The 19,125-nt window shown below is 38.9% G+C and overlaps 2 protein-coding genes across 4 annotated transcripts in view; both read right to left on the bottom strand.

Annotated features, from left to right (window-relative positions):
* Positions 1-9,668, bottom strand: part of sgg (shaggy) — a 49,194-nt gene extending 39,526 nt beyond the window's left edge. Inside the window, exons 1-2 of one of the 3 annotated variants that reach the window (XM_068303099.1) lie at positions 9,513-9,668; positions 1,520-2,365 (exon numbers count right to left, since the gene is read on the bottom strand). In XM_068303099.1, coding sequence (XP_068159200.1) covers positions 1,520-1,604 — 85 coding nt within the window. In that variant the 5' untranslated portion in view covers positions 1,605-2,365; positions 9,513-9,668. The remainder of the gene's footprint in view (positions 1-1,519; positions 2,366-9,512) is intronic. The other 2 variants (XM_068303100.1, XM_068303102.1) reach the window with 2 other exon arrangements.
* A 511-nt stretch (positions 9,669-10,179) lies between these two features.
* On the bottom strand, positions 10,180-19,023 carry Pi4KIIIalpha (phosphatidylinositol 4-kinase III alpha). The gene is made up of 9 exons (XM_068300749.1): positions 18,668-19,023; positions 18,279-18,492; positions 17,113-18,192; positions 15,464-15,995; positions 12,587-15,321; positions 11,594-12,510; positions 11,338-11,526; positions 11,002-11,248; positions 10,180-10,938 (listed from the first exon to the last, which is right to left on the bottom strand). Exons 1-9 carry the CDS (start codon positions 18,755-18,757, stop codon positions 10,553-10,555), a joined length of 6,390 nt encoding a protein of 2,129 aa, XP_068156850.1. The 5' UTR covers positions 18,758-19,023; the 3' UTR covers positions 10,180-10,552.
* Positions 19,024-19,125: the final 102 nt, after the last annotated feature.

The raw sequence follows: 19,125 nt of genomic DNA, 5'->3' as shown, positions 1-19,125 counted from the left end.
AAAAAAAACTATTAAAATACACCCAGACCCACACACACACATACACACCCATGCACAGATATTCAGAGAGAGCGAAAAAAAAGAGAGACGACGGAGAGCCTCGCAGGTCGTGCGAGGTGAAAATTCATGCCATGACAACAGCAGCAGCAACTGTGGTGAATAAAGGCAATTGTATCTATGTGTGTGCTTGTTTCTCTCCCTCTCTTTCTCTTTCTGTGTGTGAAGCGCTCCTCTCCACTCTCTGGGATGCACAATGATGAATTATAATAAACGATTCTACGCTTTTTTTTCTGATGTCAAATGATAATGCATTCATTTGTCTCTCTACTAAGCGCTCTCCCTAACAATTCGGGGGTTAAACAAAAAAAGAATCAAGAAAATTATTCGGCAATTTTACCTCACTCAGAGTATTTAACTTAAATACGCACATAAAGATACACACGTATGTATGTACATGTGTATGAACAAATGTATGTATGTATGTGTTAATGTTCCTCTTCAGACCGTCATAACACAGGTCTCTCGCTCAGAGATAGACCAAACTTTGATAAGAGAAGAGTGTTTAGTTTCAATGGATAGATAGATAGATAATACGCCGCGTATTTGATACTGATTGATGTTCTATATACAATGTAAGAATGACTTCAAGTCAACAAAAGTGTAACATAATCCCTATAAGGAAAAAAAAAAAAGAAAAACAATTAAAGAAAGCAAAACGTTGCGAGAATAAGAAAATAAACAGACATTTTTTTTTAGTTTTTATTCGACCTACTTTTCTAAAAAGCTTCCCTCCAAAACACCTACACATGTACATATGTACATATGTATAAACAATTGTAAACAATAAAAATAAAAAAAAAAACAAATGCGAACGAGGAAAACGTCGCAATGTTTATAAACATTTAAAACTAAGCTCCATATTGCTTGCTGAATTCCCCGCGCTCAATTGATCTTTGGTGCAAAACGAAGTTTTGTAAACAGCTGATCGAACTGACAGTTTCGTCATCATCATCAGCTGTTGTTGTCCATAGAAAATGTAAATAAACACACAAAAGCACGCAAAAATATATATACATACATATATATATATATAGGGAGAGAGAGACGAAAAAGTCCAAGGACAAGTCAACCAAAACAATTAAATTCTTCTTTGATAAACAACACATGTTGTTAAAAAAAAAAAACAATACGTGTATGTAAGAATAAATATACAAATGCCAAAACAGTGCTGCCAAATGGATCAATAATAGAATTGTGGCAACGCTGTGGGATACTAAGAGGATTATGCAGAAGAGTAAAAACCATTCCACATTTCATTCTAGGATTTGAGTCAGAGCATTACTACTGTTAGGTTTAAATAAGGCCCAAACCAGCTTCGAATTCATCTGCAATAACACCCAATTGATAACTGATAGTGTCTAAAGATTAAAATCAATTGAGTGTTAAAGATGACACACACTCTATAAAATTAGGTCAAATTGTGTTTTTTTTTTTATAATGAAACGAATAGAATACTTACTGCAGGTTTTGACGCCGCCCAACACCAGACTCGGTGACTGCTTGTTGCCTTCGGCGAAGGAGGAAGTTCTGGGACGACCGCTCATAATGTTGTTGTTGGTGGTGATGGCGACACTGATGTTTTTGTTATTACTCTTGTCGTTCTCGATTAAATGATAGTCTCAATTTAATGAACAATGTTGCACAAATTGCAAACAAGCGTTAGTTCCTTCTGGCAAATGGACTTGTCCTTTTACGATTAGACGACAAACACTCACACACACACATACACAAGCGATGCACGCACGCACGCTTTCGAACACACACACACACACGACGACGACAGCGACGGACACACACACACACACGCGCGCTGGCGCATACACGACTGTTTGCGAATTTGGGGATGGGGGGCCGGCCGGGCTGGATGGATGAATGGGAGGTAGGTGAAAGGAAACGCTGACGCTAACGGTGACTGTGACGTAGTCTCTCTTCTCTCTCTGACGGTGGTGGTGTGTCACGCCTCAATTTTTCGACATTCACAGAGGGTTTTTTTTTGGGCTTTGTCTTTTAATAGTTATTAAAATTTGTGTTTTACTATTTCGTAGTTTTTATTTTTTGTTGCGTGGGTTATTTCTTTTTATTTTCGTAGAGTTTTACAGTTGCTTTTGTTGCTTGTCACTGCTGCAGCAAATGGCCATTTGCGGCTTAAAATTTATCTTATTTTAATTGATGCTGCCTTTTGTAGTTGTTGTTGTTGTGGTTGACTAACACACACAAACACACTTCTTTTCAGTTGATCCAAAAAAAAAAACAACATTTTTTTTTAAAGTATTAAAAGAGAGCGCGGTGCTGGATTAAAATCAAACTGGAAAAAATTGGGAAAAACGAAGAAAAAACAACAAAGTTATGTTTTTGCATTTAAAAGAAAGGACGAAACAAAAGAAAGAGCAAGGAGCAAGTAGCAGCAGCAGTGGCGAATGAAATCCATGAATGAAAAGTTACATTTTTCATATCACGTGCTTTGGCTCCTTTACAGCAGTTGAAACGCACACACAAACACACACACACTCATACAATTTTTCACACGCACACATACACAGACAAAGACAGGCGCAGGCACTCAGCTCTTCTGCTTCTTATTCTCGTATTTCTCTGCTGGCCTCCATTTCAATGCCAACCGTTCCGCGTGACCTTTTTTCGGTATTTTTTTTGTGATGTTTTTATATTCGTTTCATTAAAATTGCACAACACCAAAAAAGTTTACTTTATAAACAAAACCTAAGTGCATCACACATGTGACTGATGATGATGATAAAGAAGAAGACGAATACGGACGAATGGAAACGGAGTAGGAATAATAACTGCAAATATAAGAGCAGAAAAAGGAAACATTAATTAAAATACATTTAATTGTTGTAAACATTTTATTAGTGAGAGAGAGAAACAAGATGTTAGAGGAAAAGAAAAATAATATCCATAACTAGCTTAAAGCTAAAAACATATTTGATATGTCCCTGCGCCTGAGCATATGCAATAGTATTTGGCATACCATGACCCCAGACCCCAGTTCAAGTTAAAAGTGTAGTAAAATTATGAATTACACATAATTAAGAAAAAAAAGGAAGTATGAAATATACTTTAGTTTAACGGAAGAACTGAAAAAATATTAATTTTAACTCTTTTTGGTAATTGCCTTTATATCTTTGATTTTAAAAAATTTAAATATTAGAATATGTAGAGTTCATGAGTTAAATAAAGTCAAAACATTAAAACTTTCAAGTGCATTAATTTCGTAAACTTGAAAAATTAGTGAATGAAAATCGATTTTTCTTTTAGAACGACTAATAGATCAAAAAGAAGAGAAACTGAGAAGGACACAACAAAATGGAGGGAGAGAGAGAGAAATAGAGTGACAGTGGTCGATGAAGGGAAACAGAAAAAGGTATATTTATGCCTTTCGATCACGCAACCTGTCTTTCCACCAACTTGCAATCTGCACGCAATGAAAGTAAAAAACACACAAAAAACAAATACAAATAGCTACAAATAATAGATTTAAAAATGGGCAGGGGCAATGTAAAAGAAAAAACGAATTGTAAATAAATGAAAGTTTTCTCAGGTGTAAAAGGGCAAGCGAACAAAAAATAGACAGAGTTGGATGGACGGGAGGAGAAGGAGAGCTGGAAAAGGCGTGCGATTGATGTCCTTGTTGGTCATAGCCTAGTTGACTCATAGAATCCAAAATGCTGCTATTTACCAGTCCCAGGGTAAAGTGAAATGTGTCATTGCGGATTTGTATGTCATCATTGGGGATTGCCCTCTCCAATTCCTATTTCTCACCCAACCTCTCTATACCTTTCCTTGTCCACTCCCATCCTCCCACTCTCTATCTCCATGTAATCAATTCAAAAATATTAACAAATATTTATTGGAGTTATAGATTTTGAACCCATAACGATTCTCATGAACTTAACGAGTATCTTTCTTGATGCCAATTCCAAATGATTTTGTTGGAATCGGAAAGTTCCTCTTTTTGTGTTCGTTTAAAAGCCAAATTACTTGAGTTCAAATAGTTTTAAAAACTCAATTTGGAAACGAATACATAGTCCTGGTCAAATTTGAATATTAGCTGCTTTTATGGGCCATGGTACATCATTTGATATACAAAATTATTGATCGTATGGGTATATAAGAAGATGATCCAATTTTTGACAATGACGACAAATTTAAAAAAAAAATAAATTAACTTTTGTTTTTTGAATAAACGGATCGATAATGATAGCCCGGCTACCTAACCACAAAAAAAAATTACAAAATACTGCCTGACAACCCTAAATGAATAAACAAAAAACAAGAAAAAACAAAAATATACTAAAAATATACAGAGACAAAAAAATCAATAGGCAAAACCAAAGCGACGAAATGTTCGGCAGGAAGCCAAAAACGAAGGCCACAAACACACACACCAACACGCTTTCTAATACATGCACACATACAAATGCAGAGCATGGTAAGACAAACAAGTAGGCAGAGACGAGGGAAGTGTCCATGGTACTCAAAAAAAGTATGCTATGGCATTTGCCCAAACAGACACACACACACACACACACACCTCGAATACGCACACATATGCAAACACCGCACCACACACACACAAACACACTAAAGAAACAACAACAATAATAAAAAAAACGAAGGCTAAACACGTCATTTCAAACATTTTGGCAGCAAAAAATAAAAGAGCAGTTAGTTAGTTTCTTTTTGTTTTTTAAAAAACATTTCAATAACCTTGTCAAAAAACGACCAATCTTTAGGGCCGATGGGTCACCACACAAACTCTGTCATTTACGAATATTGCCCACCCTTAAAACTGGTCAGAATCCCGCACATTTTCCGCAGATTTTTCATTGATTTTGGCTTAAATTCCCACTGGAATAATCCTATGACATCACTTGTTGGTGCATTTATAAATGTCCGACTTCATTTCTTACTTCAAAATCTATTTTAATAAAGTTTTTTTTAGTTAGTTTTCGAATTCAACATAGTTTTACTTAGACCTACAAAGTCTATTGATAATAAAAGTGGCCAGATATAAGCTTTTTTTGAAAATGGTTTTATCCAGAAATACTTAGAGAATTTAATTTAAGTTAACACAGAAATCGATAGCTGTAATAGAAATAGTTAACCTTTTTTGATTCGAATCCAAAGAAAAGGCTAGTGTTCTTTATTCATCAACCTTGAGAGAAGACAAACAATCAAACGGTTTGTTATATTAGAAATAGGTTAAAATTCCCACATTCAAAGTTGAAAAAATGTCTGAAATGCATTTTATTCACAACTATTTCCAACACAAAAGAGTCGCAAAAGGTCACCCGTTTCATCATATTCATTTGGTTGGCAACAACTGCAAGAGCAGCAAGTGGTAAATGGGGAGCAGGGGCAATCATCCTAGTTAATCTCCTCATAGGATTAAGTGCATTAATTTAAAAAAACCATAGAAACTGGTTAGAAGTCAAAGTTTAGAATGTTCAGGTTTGTTTTCAATGCAAAATGGATTGCCTTCTCTAGCGCAAGATAAATGAATAAGGGAAAAAATTGTCAGTTATTTGTATGAGGCATGTCATTGAACCCATAAATTAAGACATTTTTCATTCCATATCCATGCAATAACCTCGATCCTCTCGCTTTATGTATACGTTACGCCTACGCGGCTCTATATATGTATGTATATTGTGGATTCTTAATCGCCACCACACGCACAGTTCATAGACCTAATTTGAAAAAAATGAAATTTCTTTGTTTTTGAAAGGCATTTGAAATAAAATCGAGTAACGATCAATATGTCTAAATGTAGACAAAAAAGGGTAAAGGAATGTCGGTGCAATAAAAGGTTAACCAACTGCTTGATTTCTTGTTGGTAAAGTGAGGGATGGATTGTGGTGTGGGGTGTGGTTTTTGTTGTTATTGTTGTTGTGGTGATGGTGCGTGGCTTTAGTCAGCTATTTAGGAACACACAAAGGGTATTATTATCAGAAAATTATTTATGTACATACATACATACATATATACAATCTTATCGTTGTTATCATTTGTATATGTATTAAGTTTAAAATCTTTCCAAATTTGTTGTATTTCGTTTTACGTTTTCCTATTAATATTAGTATGAAGGTTTTGGTTTGCTTTCTCATAGTGGCAGTTTGTTTTCAGTTTCGATTTCAGTTCTTTTTTTTTTTTTTTTTTTGTTTAACAACAAGGCTGTTAAGGTAAATAAGCGGCGGGGAAATGTAAATTGATTGATATCAGTTTGTCTGGGGGGAATTTTTTGTTGTCAGCTGATTGCTGAATGCACCTTGCAATCATTGAATGAGAATGAAGAAAAGGGAAAAATCAGCTGGTATTACTCATTATTATTTTTATAATTGAATGAAGAAAAGAAGAAGAATTAAGACTGCTAATCATTTAGCGCCCCAAATTGCAGTCACGCCCACACACACACCTAGAGAAAAAGAGTCACACACACATACACAAATATAACGGCAAAATTATGTAAGCAGGCGCAGTAGCTACTGCAGATGACCATCAACAATAAAACTAACTAGCACAATAACAATAAATTTCTCAATTACCAACTACATTTTGCACATTCCAAAATAAAATTCACTTAGAACAGAACAAAGCATGCCGCTAGAATCCTATTAAGGACTAATTGTTGGCGACTTCTGTGCCTCTGCCTCTGTGGGGCGCAACTAGTAGGCCAGCAGCAGCAGCAGTGGCAGGCAGCAACTGAGAGAGAGCCTTGCCTCAAAAGCATGGCGCAGTAATCGATTACAAAAAAGAAAAAACTAAAAAAAAAAAAAAAAAAAAAAGGAACAACTAACACACATCTGTGCCGCAGGGTTAGGTTAGAGCATTGAGAGAGGAAGATGTTTGTTTCATTCATGATGGCGTTGCCAGATGGTCAAGAGCAGCAAACTTGTATCTTTTGAATCTTTTTTGTAAAGTAAAGACAAAAATGTCCAGAGAAATACTTAAAACAAAAACTGTTAAATCAATATTTTCTTGCTATATTTTGAAACAAATATTTGGTTTTTTGGTTTCTATGTGCTTTCTCTCTCTTCACACACTACACTCACACACACACACAGGGCTGAGATGAGAATAATCGATAAACATGGTATGCAAAATTGTGTATAAAGTATCGGAATGTCACGCGCAGGCGAACAACAAACTTAACGCACGCGTGAAGTTCTTGCCAAAATCAAAAGGAATGGAATGGAAGGCAAAGGAAATAGAAAGAAAAAACACCCCAGGCAGCGACAACAAAATGACCTCATATTGTGGGGCTCAACAAATCCCCAAATGCAACGATGGATTATGATGATGGACAAGACAACAAAAAACAAAAAAAAAGGACTTGTCAACTTGAAAATAATTCTGTCATTGCCTTTAAAAGAAAATGAAATACGGCAACGTAACTTATAAGGGGAACATTGGAATAATGAAACATGAATTTAAGCGAATCCTTTCTGAATTAATTTTAAATTTTTGAATTTTTTTAAAACAAATTTTGATGACAGTTTTAGACTAAATAACATACAGACAAAAGTATGGGCACAAATAGTAAATAAAATAAATATATTCTTTGGCATAAGACTTTTTACTAGCCTGGAAATATTATTTATATTTTCTGCGAGTACCTTTATTTAAAACTGCCAAATTTGTGGGAAAATTAATTTCAAATGCATATTTTTAAAAACTTTACGATAAAAGTGTAAAAAAAAATATGCTTAGGAGACCCACTGTGGAGGTTGCAGACGCATGAGCATGTCGTTTACAGAAACTTGACAACTCTGGCCGGTCTTCAAGAAGTATGCGTGGTCGCTTAGCATAGTCCTTGGCCATATGCCTTGTTTTTTCGCCGTTTTGATTAACAAAATAGAATGCACATAAAAGTTAACTAATCTTTTTGAGTCTAGAAACTACAAAACTGTCATCCAAAGGACTTTTGACTAAGGCTGAAGATGATATTAAATAAAACGTTTAGAATTGCATGATGGAACCAAAATTAAGTTTAAATGGAGTGTGTGGTCTCAGCGGTAGGTCAACCTTTAAAGTGAGATAATAAATCAATATTCGGCTGCCTTCAAAATCCATATTTTACCCTAGTATTTAGTATTTTGTACAACCTTCACTCAAAAGTGTTGCACGACCTTTTTCTTTGATTCTCGCATGTACATCATACATACATTGCAAGTACGTTGGTAGGCAGGTGGAAAGGGGTTAAGAGGACTATGTGTGTAGGGGGTCTACATTCGTTCCAATTTTAATGAATTGAATTGGCGAAGAAGTAATATGGGTTGAGGGCATAAGATGCACTACTAAATTATGACTCGGATAAGGTTGAAAGAGAAATAAGAAAAAAAATGTGATAATAAATCAAATAAAATATATGTATATTGTTTTTGTTGTTTTAACTTGTCTCCAAAAAACATCGCCTTTCTCTCCCTGTCTCTCTTCTGATTAGGCAATTTTCAAATTTCGCACTCACTTGTCTTGTTGAAGGGAAATGCGGAGAGTGCTCTGCCCGCCTGCCAAATGTTGATGTCAACGTCGGCGTCAATGTACAATTTGCTTTTTTTTTTGGGTTTTTAGTGTTGCTTTTTTTTCCTCGAAAAAATTGTTCAATTCTTGCAACAAATTGATTAAAAATAAAAAAAAAAAACGCCACTCACTCACTCACACACACATACACATGGATGAACATACATACATACATATATATATTTAAATATATATATATATATAAAGAGGTATATATACATATATACACGCACAGCACCAACACTCACATACACTTGTTCACCACGAATCTGAGAGAGCGAGAGAGCAAGAGCGAGAACGAACGGTGACAATTAAGGGAGCGGGTAGCAGCGGGGCACGGGCGCTTGTGTAACGCAATTTCTCATTTCTTTTTAATCGTCTTCTTGCATTTCCCCAAATACAAATCTACACACACACACACACACAAGCAGATGTATGGTTTGGTATATGTATGTATGTATTTTGCATGTACAATGTGTGTTTTTAATAAGTAAAAAAAAATCGAAAAAAATAGAATTCCACATACATACACACGCGCTTGGGTAGTTGAGAAAAAAAAAAAAAAAAAAACCAACTTATACACAAAGCATACAAATGTATGTAGGCACGTATTAGTACGTATGTATGTCTGCTGTGCACATATATGTATGCATGTATGTATCTCCAGTGAGTATAGCGCGTCTCTGCGCTTTTTTATTATATCAAAAATTGGCAAAATGTTCAACTTTTTCTTTCTTTCTCCTGCTCTCTTTCGTTTTTTATTTCATTTTCTGCTTTCTTTTAGCTGCTGTTTGCTGCCGCCTCACGCACACACACATTCACACACACACACATATACACTCGACACACGCCGCTCTGCCTCTTGCTGCTTTTTTTCGTTGACTTTTTTTGTTCTTTTTTTTTTGCTACACCTTGCTTCCGCATAAACGTCATGTAAAAAAAATTCATTTGCTTTTAATTTCGCACATTTATTATTTGCCACGAATTTGCATTTGATTAAGAACGTTTACTTTTCCTCGGTTTTTCTTTCTCAGCCGTTTTTCTTTCTTGGATTTTCTATCGATATCGTGACACTGCCATTTACTTTCTTCGTTTATCGATAACATTGTCGAAGTCAGTATATCAATCGATAACTAAAAAGTAGATAATTTTTATCGATTTTAATTGCCGATTACTTATCTACATTTTTGCTTCCCACTATTCTTTCGGCTGCCACAGTTTGAAACACTATTTTTCCCGCTCCCTGTATTTTGGCTGCAAGCGGTTTAAAAAGACTGCAATATCCTTGCACAGTGGGAAAAAAGTGTAAACAATTTTTAAAAATTTCAGTTTTTCGATTATCTCATAAGTGCTTGCAATGCATCCCACCCAGTTTTCGTATTCCCACAATTAAAAAGTTTCCGCCGAGAATTAAAGTATATGTTTTGTTATTATTTTCAAAAAATTTACTATTTACTTCGGAACACACCAAGTATATATATATATATATTCATATACTCGTATATATATGGAATTATTTTGCTTGGCAGTTGGCCTCATATATATTAAATAAATAAATATATATATTATGTATATATATATATATAACAAATACATTGTATTGATTTAGTATGCATCGTAAAACCTTCAAAAGAAACTACTAGCTACTAAACATTTTTAAGGGAGTGGGGTGGGGCCGAGCCGGGGGAAAATACAAATACAAATATATATATATAAATAAAAAATCAAAAGTGAAATTCGAATGGTAATTAAAAAAAAAAAAAATAACCAAGAGGGGAAAAAAAAGAATGAAAAAAATACTCGGAGGCGGGAAGAGCGATTAGAATACAAGTTTACAAAGTTTTTTTTTTTTTTTTGGCTAACAATGAACAATAAACAGATTATGTATGTGGAACCAACCACATACATATTAGATATATAATAGATGTAGATATATCCAACTTTGATCGATTTAGTAGGGTATTTGGTTCTGATAGTATTGAATCATGTCATAGGTACGGGTACGGAAATTCTGATACGAGTTACGTATTACGGCTAACATATGTGCTGCTGCCTCCTTATTATTCTTGGTGGCCACAAAACGTTGCTTCAGCAAATTAATTGTCTGTCCACGGAAGCATGGTAATCCAGTGTCCAGCATGAGCGACACCAAAGACACAATGGCATCCTGATAGGGTCGAACCGCTAAGAATGCCTGAACGCAAAGTTCACAGAACCATTTAAATGGTGGCGCTTCCATTTTACCGCCCATTATCATAACCATTTCATCGGTGAGTTTCATATCGGGCTCAAAGCCAATATTACCACCAGGCGATGATTCGAACATAAAGCCAAAATCTGTCAGGGGAAAGGGGTATAATTACAATCGTTAACAAAGGTCAATAAATCTCTTTCTCTTACCAATGTGTATAATGTGACCATCTTTGTCAATCATTATGTTGCCATTATGACGATCCTTGATCTGCAAGAGATAGCCAATTAATGAATAGGCCGCCATTGATTTAACAAAATTGGCTCGAGCTGCTTGAAATTCTTTGGATGTCTCCTCGCCATATTGATGCTGGAAGTACTCGGATAGGCCAGAGTCCGTTTGTCTGCCCAATTGATCACGCGACTTGGCATTGGGTACACATTCAATGACACCGCACTACCAAAGATAATGAGTGAGAACAGGAGAGAAAGAGTGAGAGAAATGAGCTTATATGAATTAAAAAGAAAGTGTTTATTTATACTTACTCCAGGTGCAGTCGCTACCACACGATAGGGAAATAGAAACAGATCCAGGCCAACTTGTTGGAAGATATTTTTGAATATGGTAATCACTTGCAGAGCTAACATATCCTGACGCACATCATCGCCCACCTTAAAAATGGCCGCCTGCCATGACTCTACGCCCAAAGTCATATGGGCATCTTCCTGTGAATTCTTTAGAGAGAAATAGTGACTGAGTAAGTGAGAGAAATAGAGGAGAGAGGAAGAAAAAGAGACTTACCGGATTATTGGATACTTCCATGGCTCGTGACTCCAGTTCGGTTATGCCACAGCGATAGACACGAAAACGTGCCAAATATGGAGCTTTGGCAGCACTTTGCATCGGTGTTCCACTACTATAATCAATATCCAGGACCATTGCTTCCGGATTTGAGGGTAAATAGCAACCCGATTGCACTTTAATCCGACTCAAAGCAGCCAAACACGCATTTTTACGCTCAATACCCTTGGGAAATGAACGTATCTCACCCGATACGGCTGTTATTTTGCCGAAGAAATCAAATTCACGTTCATAAAAACGTTTCGCAGCACCCGAAAATGAGGCAATTATATTTTGTGTCAGCGAATCCAACGCCTCATATAGATTCGGATCACGATGCTGTTGATCCTCATCCATATACATATTTGTCTGCATATTCCATATTAACTGATGGGCCACAATTTGTGATCGCTTCGATATATTCTTAATGAACTCCACCACATAGCCCATGGTATCATGTCGCAGGGCTTGCACCAATTGTGGTATATACGGGAGTACAGATTCAGCTGGATATGAACTTAATGTCTTTACAGCATACTGTGCGGTTAGCGGATGCGAGGGATATTGACGCGAGAAGTAGGATAATGCCTGAATGGGTGTTACAGCCGACCAGGAGAGTATGTAGACCAGATCGGGACTCTCTTGGAGTAAATTCTTTGTGTTGCATAAATATTTAAGTGCTTCGGGTATATGACAAACAGCTGTGGGATCCGAACAAACCAAACGGGAGACTTCCTCATCAATTGATTCAGCATTCTTAATACGTTGCGGCAGGAAGACGGCCAATGCGGGATTATAGCACCATGCCAAGCGCGCATAATCGCGCCAAACATTTGGTTTAGATGGCCGTTGTCGCCATTCTGTGATCTGCTCTTCACCTAAGAGAGAGAAAGGGAGTGAGCGATAGAATAAGTGGATACGATGAAGATGAAAATGAAGAGATTGGACACTCACCTGGTATAATTAAATCTGGTAGACTATTTGGATTATACCACGTAATAAGGAATTCCAATTCTACAGCCAATAATTCCAATATCAAATTGCGCTTCTTCATATAATCCTTGTCATAGGAATCTTTTTGATATTGCAAACGTTTCGATCGATTTGAACGCTTTGATAGGGTTGATGTTGAATGCGGTATGGTATTATACCAGCCACTGGCTCCCGTTGCAGTCCCCGTGGCGCTCATCGAGCGTGTGTAATCCATTACTCCGCCACCGCTAATGAGGGATGCAGTCTCCGGGTTTGCTTTCACACCCAACATTTGTGTGGAACTAACCGATGTGTTGGTTATATCATAGTCACCCACTTCCGAGGTGACCAGATGCTTTTTCTCGCTGCGCATGGTTTGCCAAAATTTCAATAGAATCAATATATCCTCCAGCAGCTGCTCTCGACTCTGATTTGGGCATGTCGGCGGTCCACAAAAATAGTCCAAAGCATTGGAATAGATACGCTCGCGCAAGATATTCCGTGCCAGCGATTTGGGTATGGTGTTGCCCTGCAATAAGGATAGGCCACATTGGAGCAACTTGAAGCGGCAACCCACAGTCGATACTTGACGATTCTGTCGACTTGTCTTCAAAATGGGCAGACATCGATGCAGCAGCAGGCAAAACATTTCCACCTTATCGCGATTGCAATATTTGGCCGTATCGACCATTTCGGAAAGCAACTGCAGCCATATGAGATGGGGTGTAATCAGAATCGGTTTGCTAACCAAATGACAACCTTCGTAGGCCGCCAATGGATGGGTTACTTCCTTCTCCCAGGCAAATAAGCCCATACGCTTCTCGAATGTCGTTTGCCAGGCACTGACCATCTCCTGAATGAAACATAACTCCAAGTCCTGACGTGCAGTTAGCACCCATTGCCAGCATTCGACAGCCGTCTCCATGGCCGATTCGGTGAAGAGCTCCAGCTGAGAGCTGGCCACAGCATGAAGGAGTTTTCGATCAATTTCAGCACAGATAATCAAATATGCGGTTGCCCGCCACAGGGCACCACGATGCCGGGCATCGCTCTTCTCGGCACAGGCCTCCCACACATCGCAGACCAGACGCTCCGCTAAACCGGCCTTATCCTGCTCACTTAGCACCGACAACAAACCGCTTATCTCGCCGGCATATTTACTCCGCAGACATAGAACGGACACGAAACGCGGCGTATCCGAATTGAGGCAAGTGGGACGTTTGCCCAATGTCCCTCCGCTGGTGCTATTCACCACCGAATCAAATGCCAAAGCCAAACCACTATGATGGGCCAGCACCGGAGTGGGTATTTGATTGGGATACTCTTGCAGATGGGAGCGAGTGGAACGTGGTGCCCATTTCATGGCCTCGTTAACAATACCCTGACACCGATCAGCGAAATCCTTTAAACGCATCTCCCGGGCAGGCAGCGAATCCATCAATTGCAATGTGTACGGTGTGGAGACCACTCGCAATATGGGCGTCTCCTCGTTGGGATCCAGGGTTAGAGAATAGGCAAGCAATTGCAAGATGTCCAGCATACACCAGAGCACACGACGATTCCACAGCAAGTGAGGGAAACGATCGACCAACTGCGATAAATACTGATCGGCCACAAGTTGTATCTGCTTGTGGATGTGATTAAAGTAAACGAGTAACAGCGTGGCCTGTGATTCCAGCACCTTTTCACGTATCTCATCGTGGGCATAGAGTACATTACGGAATTTCTCAAAGACCTGATCGGCCACACATTTCACACACTGCCAAATGCCCGTTTTGTCCCGCTGGAGAGCCGTATCGCATAGATAACTCATAATGGGCTCCAGACTGGGCTCATCCGCATTTTCAACGCGCAGCATCTCCAGCCAATAGACACTCAATAGATATGTGCATTGGGCAAATGTCAATTTATTAATCGACGTGGCCACATTGTCCGCCGACGAATGCTCGAGTAACACCAGAATTTGACTGCGCAACTCATTAACCGAATCACATTTAATGGCCAGCGTATAGTTGAGCTCTCGCATGTCCGATTTGTGGGCCGTTTGCGAGATCAATAGCGGCGATTTGGCAGCTATCTGTTGAACGCCCTGATACCAATCCGCCGGCCATTGGCGGGCATTGGTGAATCCCATTACAACGCAGTAGGCCCAAAAGTCCTTAAAGAGCTTGTGCAAACGTTGCCGGGGATTCTTGATCGGTGGCAGGCGGCGCACCAGTACGGCAATCACTGGTATTAGCATGCCCAAATTACCAGCACGGGAGCTGGCCTTTTGGGCTCCCGGCGTATTATCGTAGGAGCGCTCACCATCCAAGCCGATCTGTACAAATAGCTCCAACAGTTTGCCCAGCAACTCTAACATCTCGGCATCTCCTTGTATATTGGCTGCTATATTACCCAATGCATTCACGACCGCATCCGAAACATGATGGAATTGCTTGCGATGTTCCGGATCCGATGTATAGGCCAGCGAGGCCGATTGTACGGTCACGCGGGAGAACATTTTCATGATTTCATCGAAAACATGTGTCTCACATTGCGATATGATCATACAACCCAATTGATCGACAATTAAAGCATTCTGCTCTGAGGGTACCTTACAAAAACGTTGTATAAAGAATTGCAGTATGTTCTGCGTTGTCTTTGAGGTGTCCTTTAAGGCGACAGCCACATGGCCCAGCATCACAATTATATTCAGGCTAACCAGTGTTGATTCGCTAAAAAAAAAAAAAAAAACAGATGATACAAAATTTAATATCACAAAAAAGCATTAACAAAATTCTTCAACTCCATTTTAATAAATGGAACTTGGATTCAGATACAACATTATCTTAAACCTAAATATCCTTCTCAACTTACCTCTCGTGCTTTTCGGCGGTAAACAAACGATTGGAGACATTTGCCACCAGGGCTGGCACACAAAATTGATCTAGTGTATGGGCAGCGCGTAGAGCAATCGATAGATTCTCAATGGCTGCATCTCGCAGAGCTTCGAAAGCGGCGTGACCAGTGCGTCCAGTTCCACTACCGCCGCTGCCAGCGACGCCGTTGGCCAATTGCTTTTGATTCTCGCCAAAGATATCGACAACGGCTCGCGAATCCGAATGCTGGACCACAATCTTGAACGGGGTGAGTGCCGATTCCTTTTCCTTTTTCTGCAGGGCCAACGATTGCATGGCATGGGCATGCAATTTGCCCAGTATTGGACTGGGATCGACCAGAAAGTCACGCAAATATGATATCGAGGTGCCAGCAATATTTGGAAATTTCTGTGCCAATTTACCCAAACCTTCTAGGCATACCATTAGCAGGGGCATGTGATCCATGACGATTTTGTGGCTGAGCACAAGGTTCAGTTTTTGGGAAAGGCGTCCGCACAGTTTGTCCGCCTCTGTGAGAAGGAGGGGGAAAATCGAAAGCAGGAATCGGGGAAAAGAAAGTAAATAATTTCATTAGCAAAATCAATATATTCTTCTCTCTCTTCCTCTCTCTCTCTCTCTCTCTTTTCTCGCTCTCACTCTCTCGTTTGTATTCAAAAGGATAAGCAACAAAGAACCAAACGAAAACAAAAAAAAATACATAAACAATCAGCAGCATGCTCCAATAACAAAAATAAACAAAATAATGTGGGAGGGAGAAATGGGCGGGGGAGGAGGAGCAGAAGTAACAAAAGAATGCAAACGCCACAACAGAATTCATACCAATATGTTTGATCCTGTCAACTAACAGTGACAACCGTTATTCGATTGATCCACTTAGTTTGCGTTTGCATTCAAACGAAAAGAAAAGAAGAAAACAAAAATAAAATAGCAAAAACAAAAGAAACCCAAAAACTAATTTTAAATTAAAGAAAACAAAAAAAATTAATGTAAAACTAAGGGGAAAAAAAACTCAATTAAATCAATTATTTGTTATTGACCTTTCTTTAATAAAAAATGCAAGCCATTTTGCAATGATGGCACGTTATAGTCGACGTCCACTGAAAATATTCCATATTGGCAAAACCAAAAAAAAAAAAAAAAGGTAAAGGTAAAAAAAACCCAAAAAAAAAGAAAAGGAAAATCAAATCAAGCAACTATGAAAAGCCAAAGATATTTATGTATGTAAATCTTTACTATATAATCTGATCATTGGCTTAAACCAAAGTCCTGATAACAAGAACAAAGATTCCTCTTTGGAAATCTCCACAAATTGTTGATAATTTACGTTTTTATCGTAAATTAAATTTTAAGTGCATTGCAGTCATTTGAGAAATTGTATTCAAATTTCTTTTCTTTCAAATATTTTAGGCTTTCATTTAGCCTAGAAAACGTTCAAACGTAATACTATATACGATATGCTAAATGGTTTTTTAAGCTGTCAACTAACTGATACTTTTCTTACTATCTGAACTTGCTTAGGGGAGGCTCAGCCTGTAAAAGCGAAGAATTTTGAAAAGCTTCGCGCTACAACTGCTAAATATGTTCTTATTCTAGATCTAATATGTAGTTCTGTGTGTTCTTGCTTACCCGTTTCATCGCGGATGGCCCAGACAAGAAGATCAACACACGCAGCATTGGCCATGACATTAACCTTGTATTTGTTGACCACAGCAATGCCGTTCTCTTCGCGCCTTTCACGCTCCTGATCCTGTTGTTTGTTCTGCAATTCGGTCTGACCGTTGAGGAACAAACGTTTCACAAATTCCTGGACATCTTTGGTAAATGGCGTTGGCAGATCCACCTGATGCTGCAACAGCTCACGCAACAGAGTGACCAATACCAGATTTAGGGTTTCCGAGAAACTTTTATAGCAATAGCCTTTGATCTGATGCAAGGAGAATATATCGCTTGCCTGCTCATCCAAATGTTCGAGCGTATCCTTGGTGAGAAGTTTCTTTGAGATGGCAAATATCGTTTGCAAATGCTGTATGGGAAACGGTGGCATCAGGTACATGGATTTGGGACCACCTTTGGTGGGTGATTCACAGACACGCATATTGGGGAATTGATTGAAACTGGAGCCGTAACGTGTAAAGAAATGAGTGCGTGGATCATACGGTACGGAGAAATAGCTGTGCAGCGATGGCTTCTGCTGGCTATGATGGGAATGATTGCGCTCCATTGGAATAGTTTGCGGCTGCTGATTATGATTATAGTGATTCTGCTGCTGCAGACTCCCCGACATGGAACGTGGAATGATGGGACGAAATTGATTGGCCAGACGTTCGTTACTGCTAAAGGAGGAACCACTACCACCACCGCCATTACTACAAGTCATACCATCACGTCCGCCACGATAGTTCATACGCTGCATATGCATCAACTCGGCAGGAAAAATGCGGCACAAAAGTGGCGGATCATTGCTTGCATATCGTCCCATAGAGCGGGCCAAACCAAAGAGCAATGGCACCGTAGCCTTGCATAATATAATCGGTGGCGGGGCCGAACTACTATCCTTGCTTGACTTTACGATGTTGGCCAAAGTGCCAAGTGTTTCCACCTGATTTAGAATGATCTCTTCACGAGAATCTGGACATTTGGCAGCTATATCCGAAAGCAAAGTGTTTAAACAGAAACTGAATTTCTCAGCCGATGGAATTCGTACACCTACAATAAAGAGAGAAAGAAAGAGAGAGAGAGAGAGAGAGAGAGATTAAGTAATTTGAGAAGCAAATGCTTTAAAAATGACTCACGTTCAATTTTACTACTCCGGACATCATCAATCCACACAGCCTTGGGTAGACACTTGGCCAAACGCAAAAGATAGGGTACTATTTGGGATTCATGCTGACAACCGCCTTCTAAAAAATAAATGCCCAATGCAATGACTGCATCCTGGGCTCTTGTGTCCAGGCAGAAGACGCCAGCTGCATTCTCCTGTGGACAGTACCGGAACAGTGTTTGCACCTGATTTAGGGGGAAAAATGGAGGCAAAGGTCATTCATTATATTGTCTTTGGACATATGTACATCTCCTCTCTCTCGCTCTCTCTCACTCGCACACACATTACGCATGTCTATAGGTAGGTTTTCAAGGTCAATGCGAAAAGTCGATTCCGTGAATATGATTTCTAGTAACTTACCTTATCCCATGGTGTAGGTTGTATGCCAGCCAAGACACGAGCAAGACATAACACAGTCCTCTGATACGTGTACTTGTCCGAGGCGGTCATGGTGCTGTCTGGTGCAATCACTCCTCGTATTGGTCACCACCGTCAACCACCTCCTCCCTCCTCTCTCACCCACACCTACACTCCCACTTCTACTGTCTCCTGTTGGTATTGTCGTTGCCTGATGATAATCCACTCTCAATAGGGAAACAGAGTAACAATATATATAATTACTTTCGTTTTAGTTTGTTTCGTTTCGTTTACGTTATGTTTCAAAACGTCTGCCTAAATTTATTTATTTAATTTAGTGCCGCCAGTGTTGGTCAGTGTCGATTGGCACATAAATATAGATTTTCGATTTTCGATAGGTTTTGCTCCGGAATGTCGATTAACCGATAGGTTTGCTTCAGAATGTCGATTAACCGATTTTC

Source organism: Drosophila tropicalis, unplaced genomic scaffold (assembly GCF_018151085.1).
Source record: "Drosophila tropicalis isolate 14030-0801.00 unplaced genomic scaffold, ASM1815108v1 contig_158, whole genome shotgun sequence".
In the NCBI taxonomy this organism is placed as follows: Eukaryota; Metazoa; Arthropoda; class Insecta; order Diptera; family Drosophilidae; genus Drosophila; species Drosophila tropicalis.
Note: the sequence above shows the minus strand (reverse complement) of the source record. Positions and strands in the feature narration are given on the sequence as shown.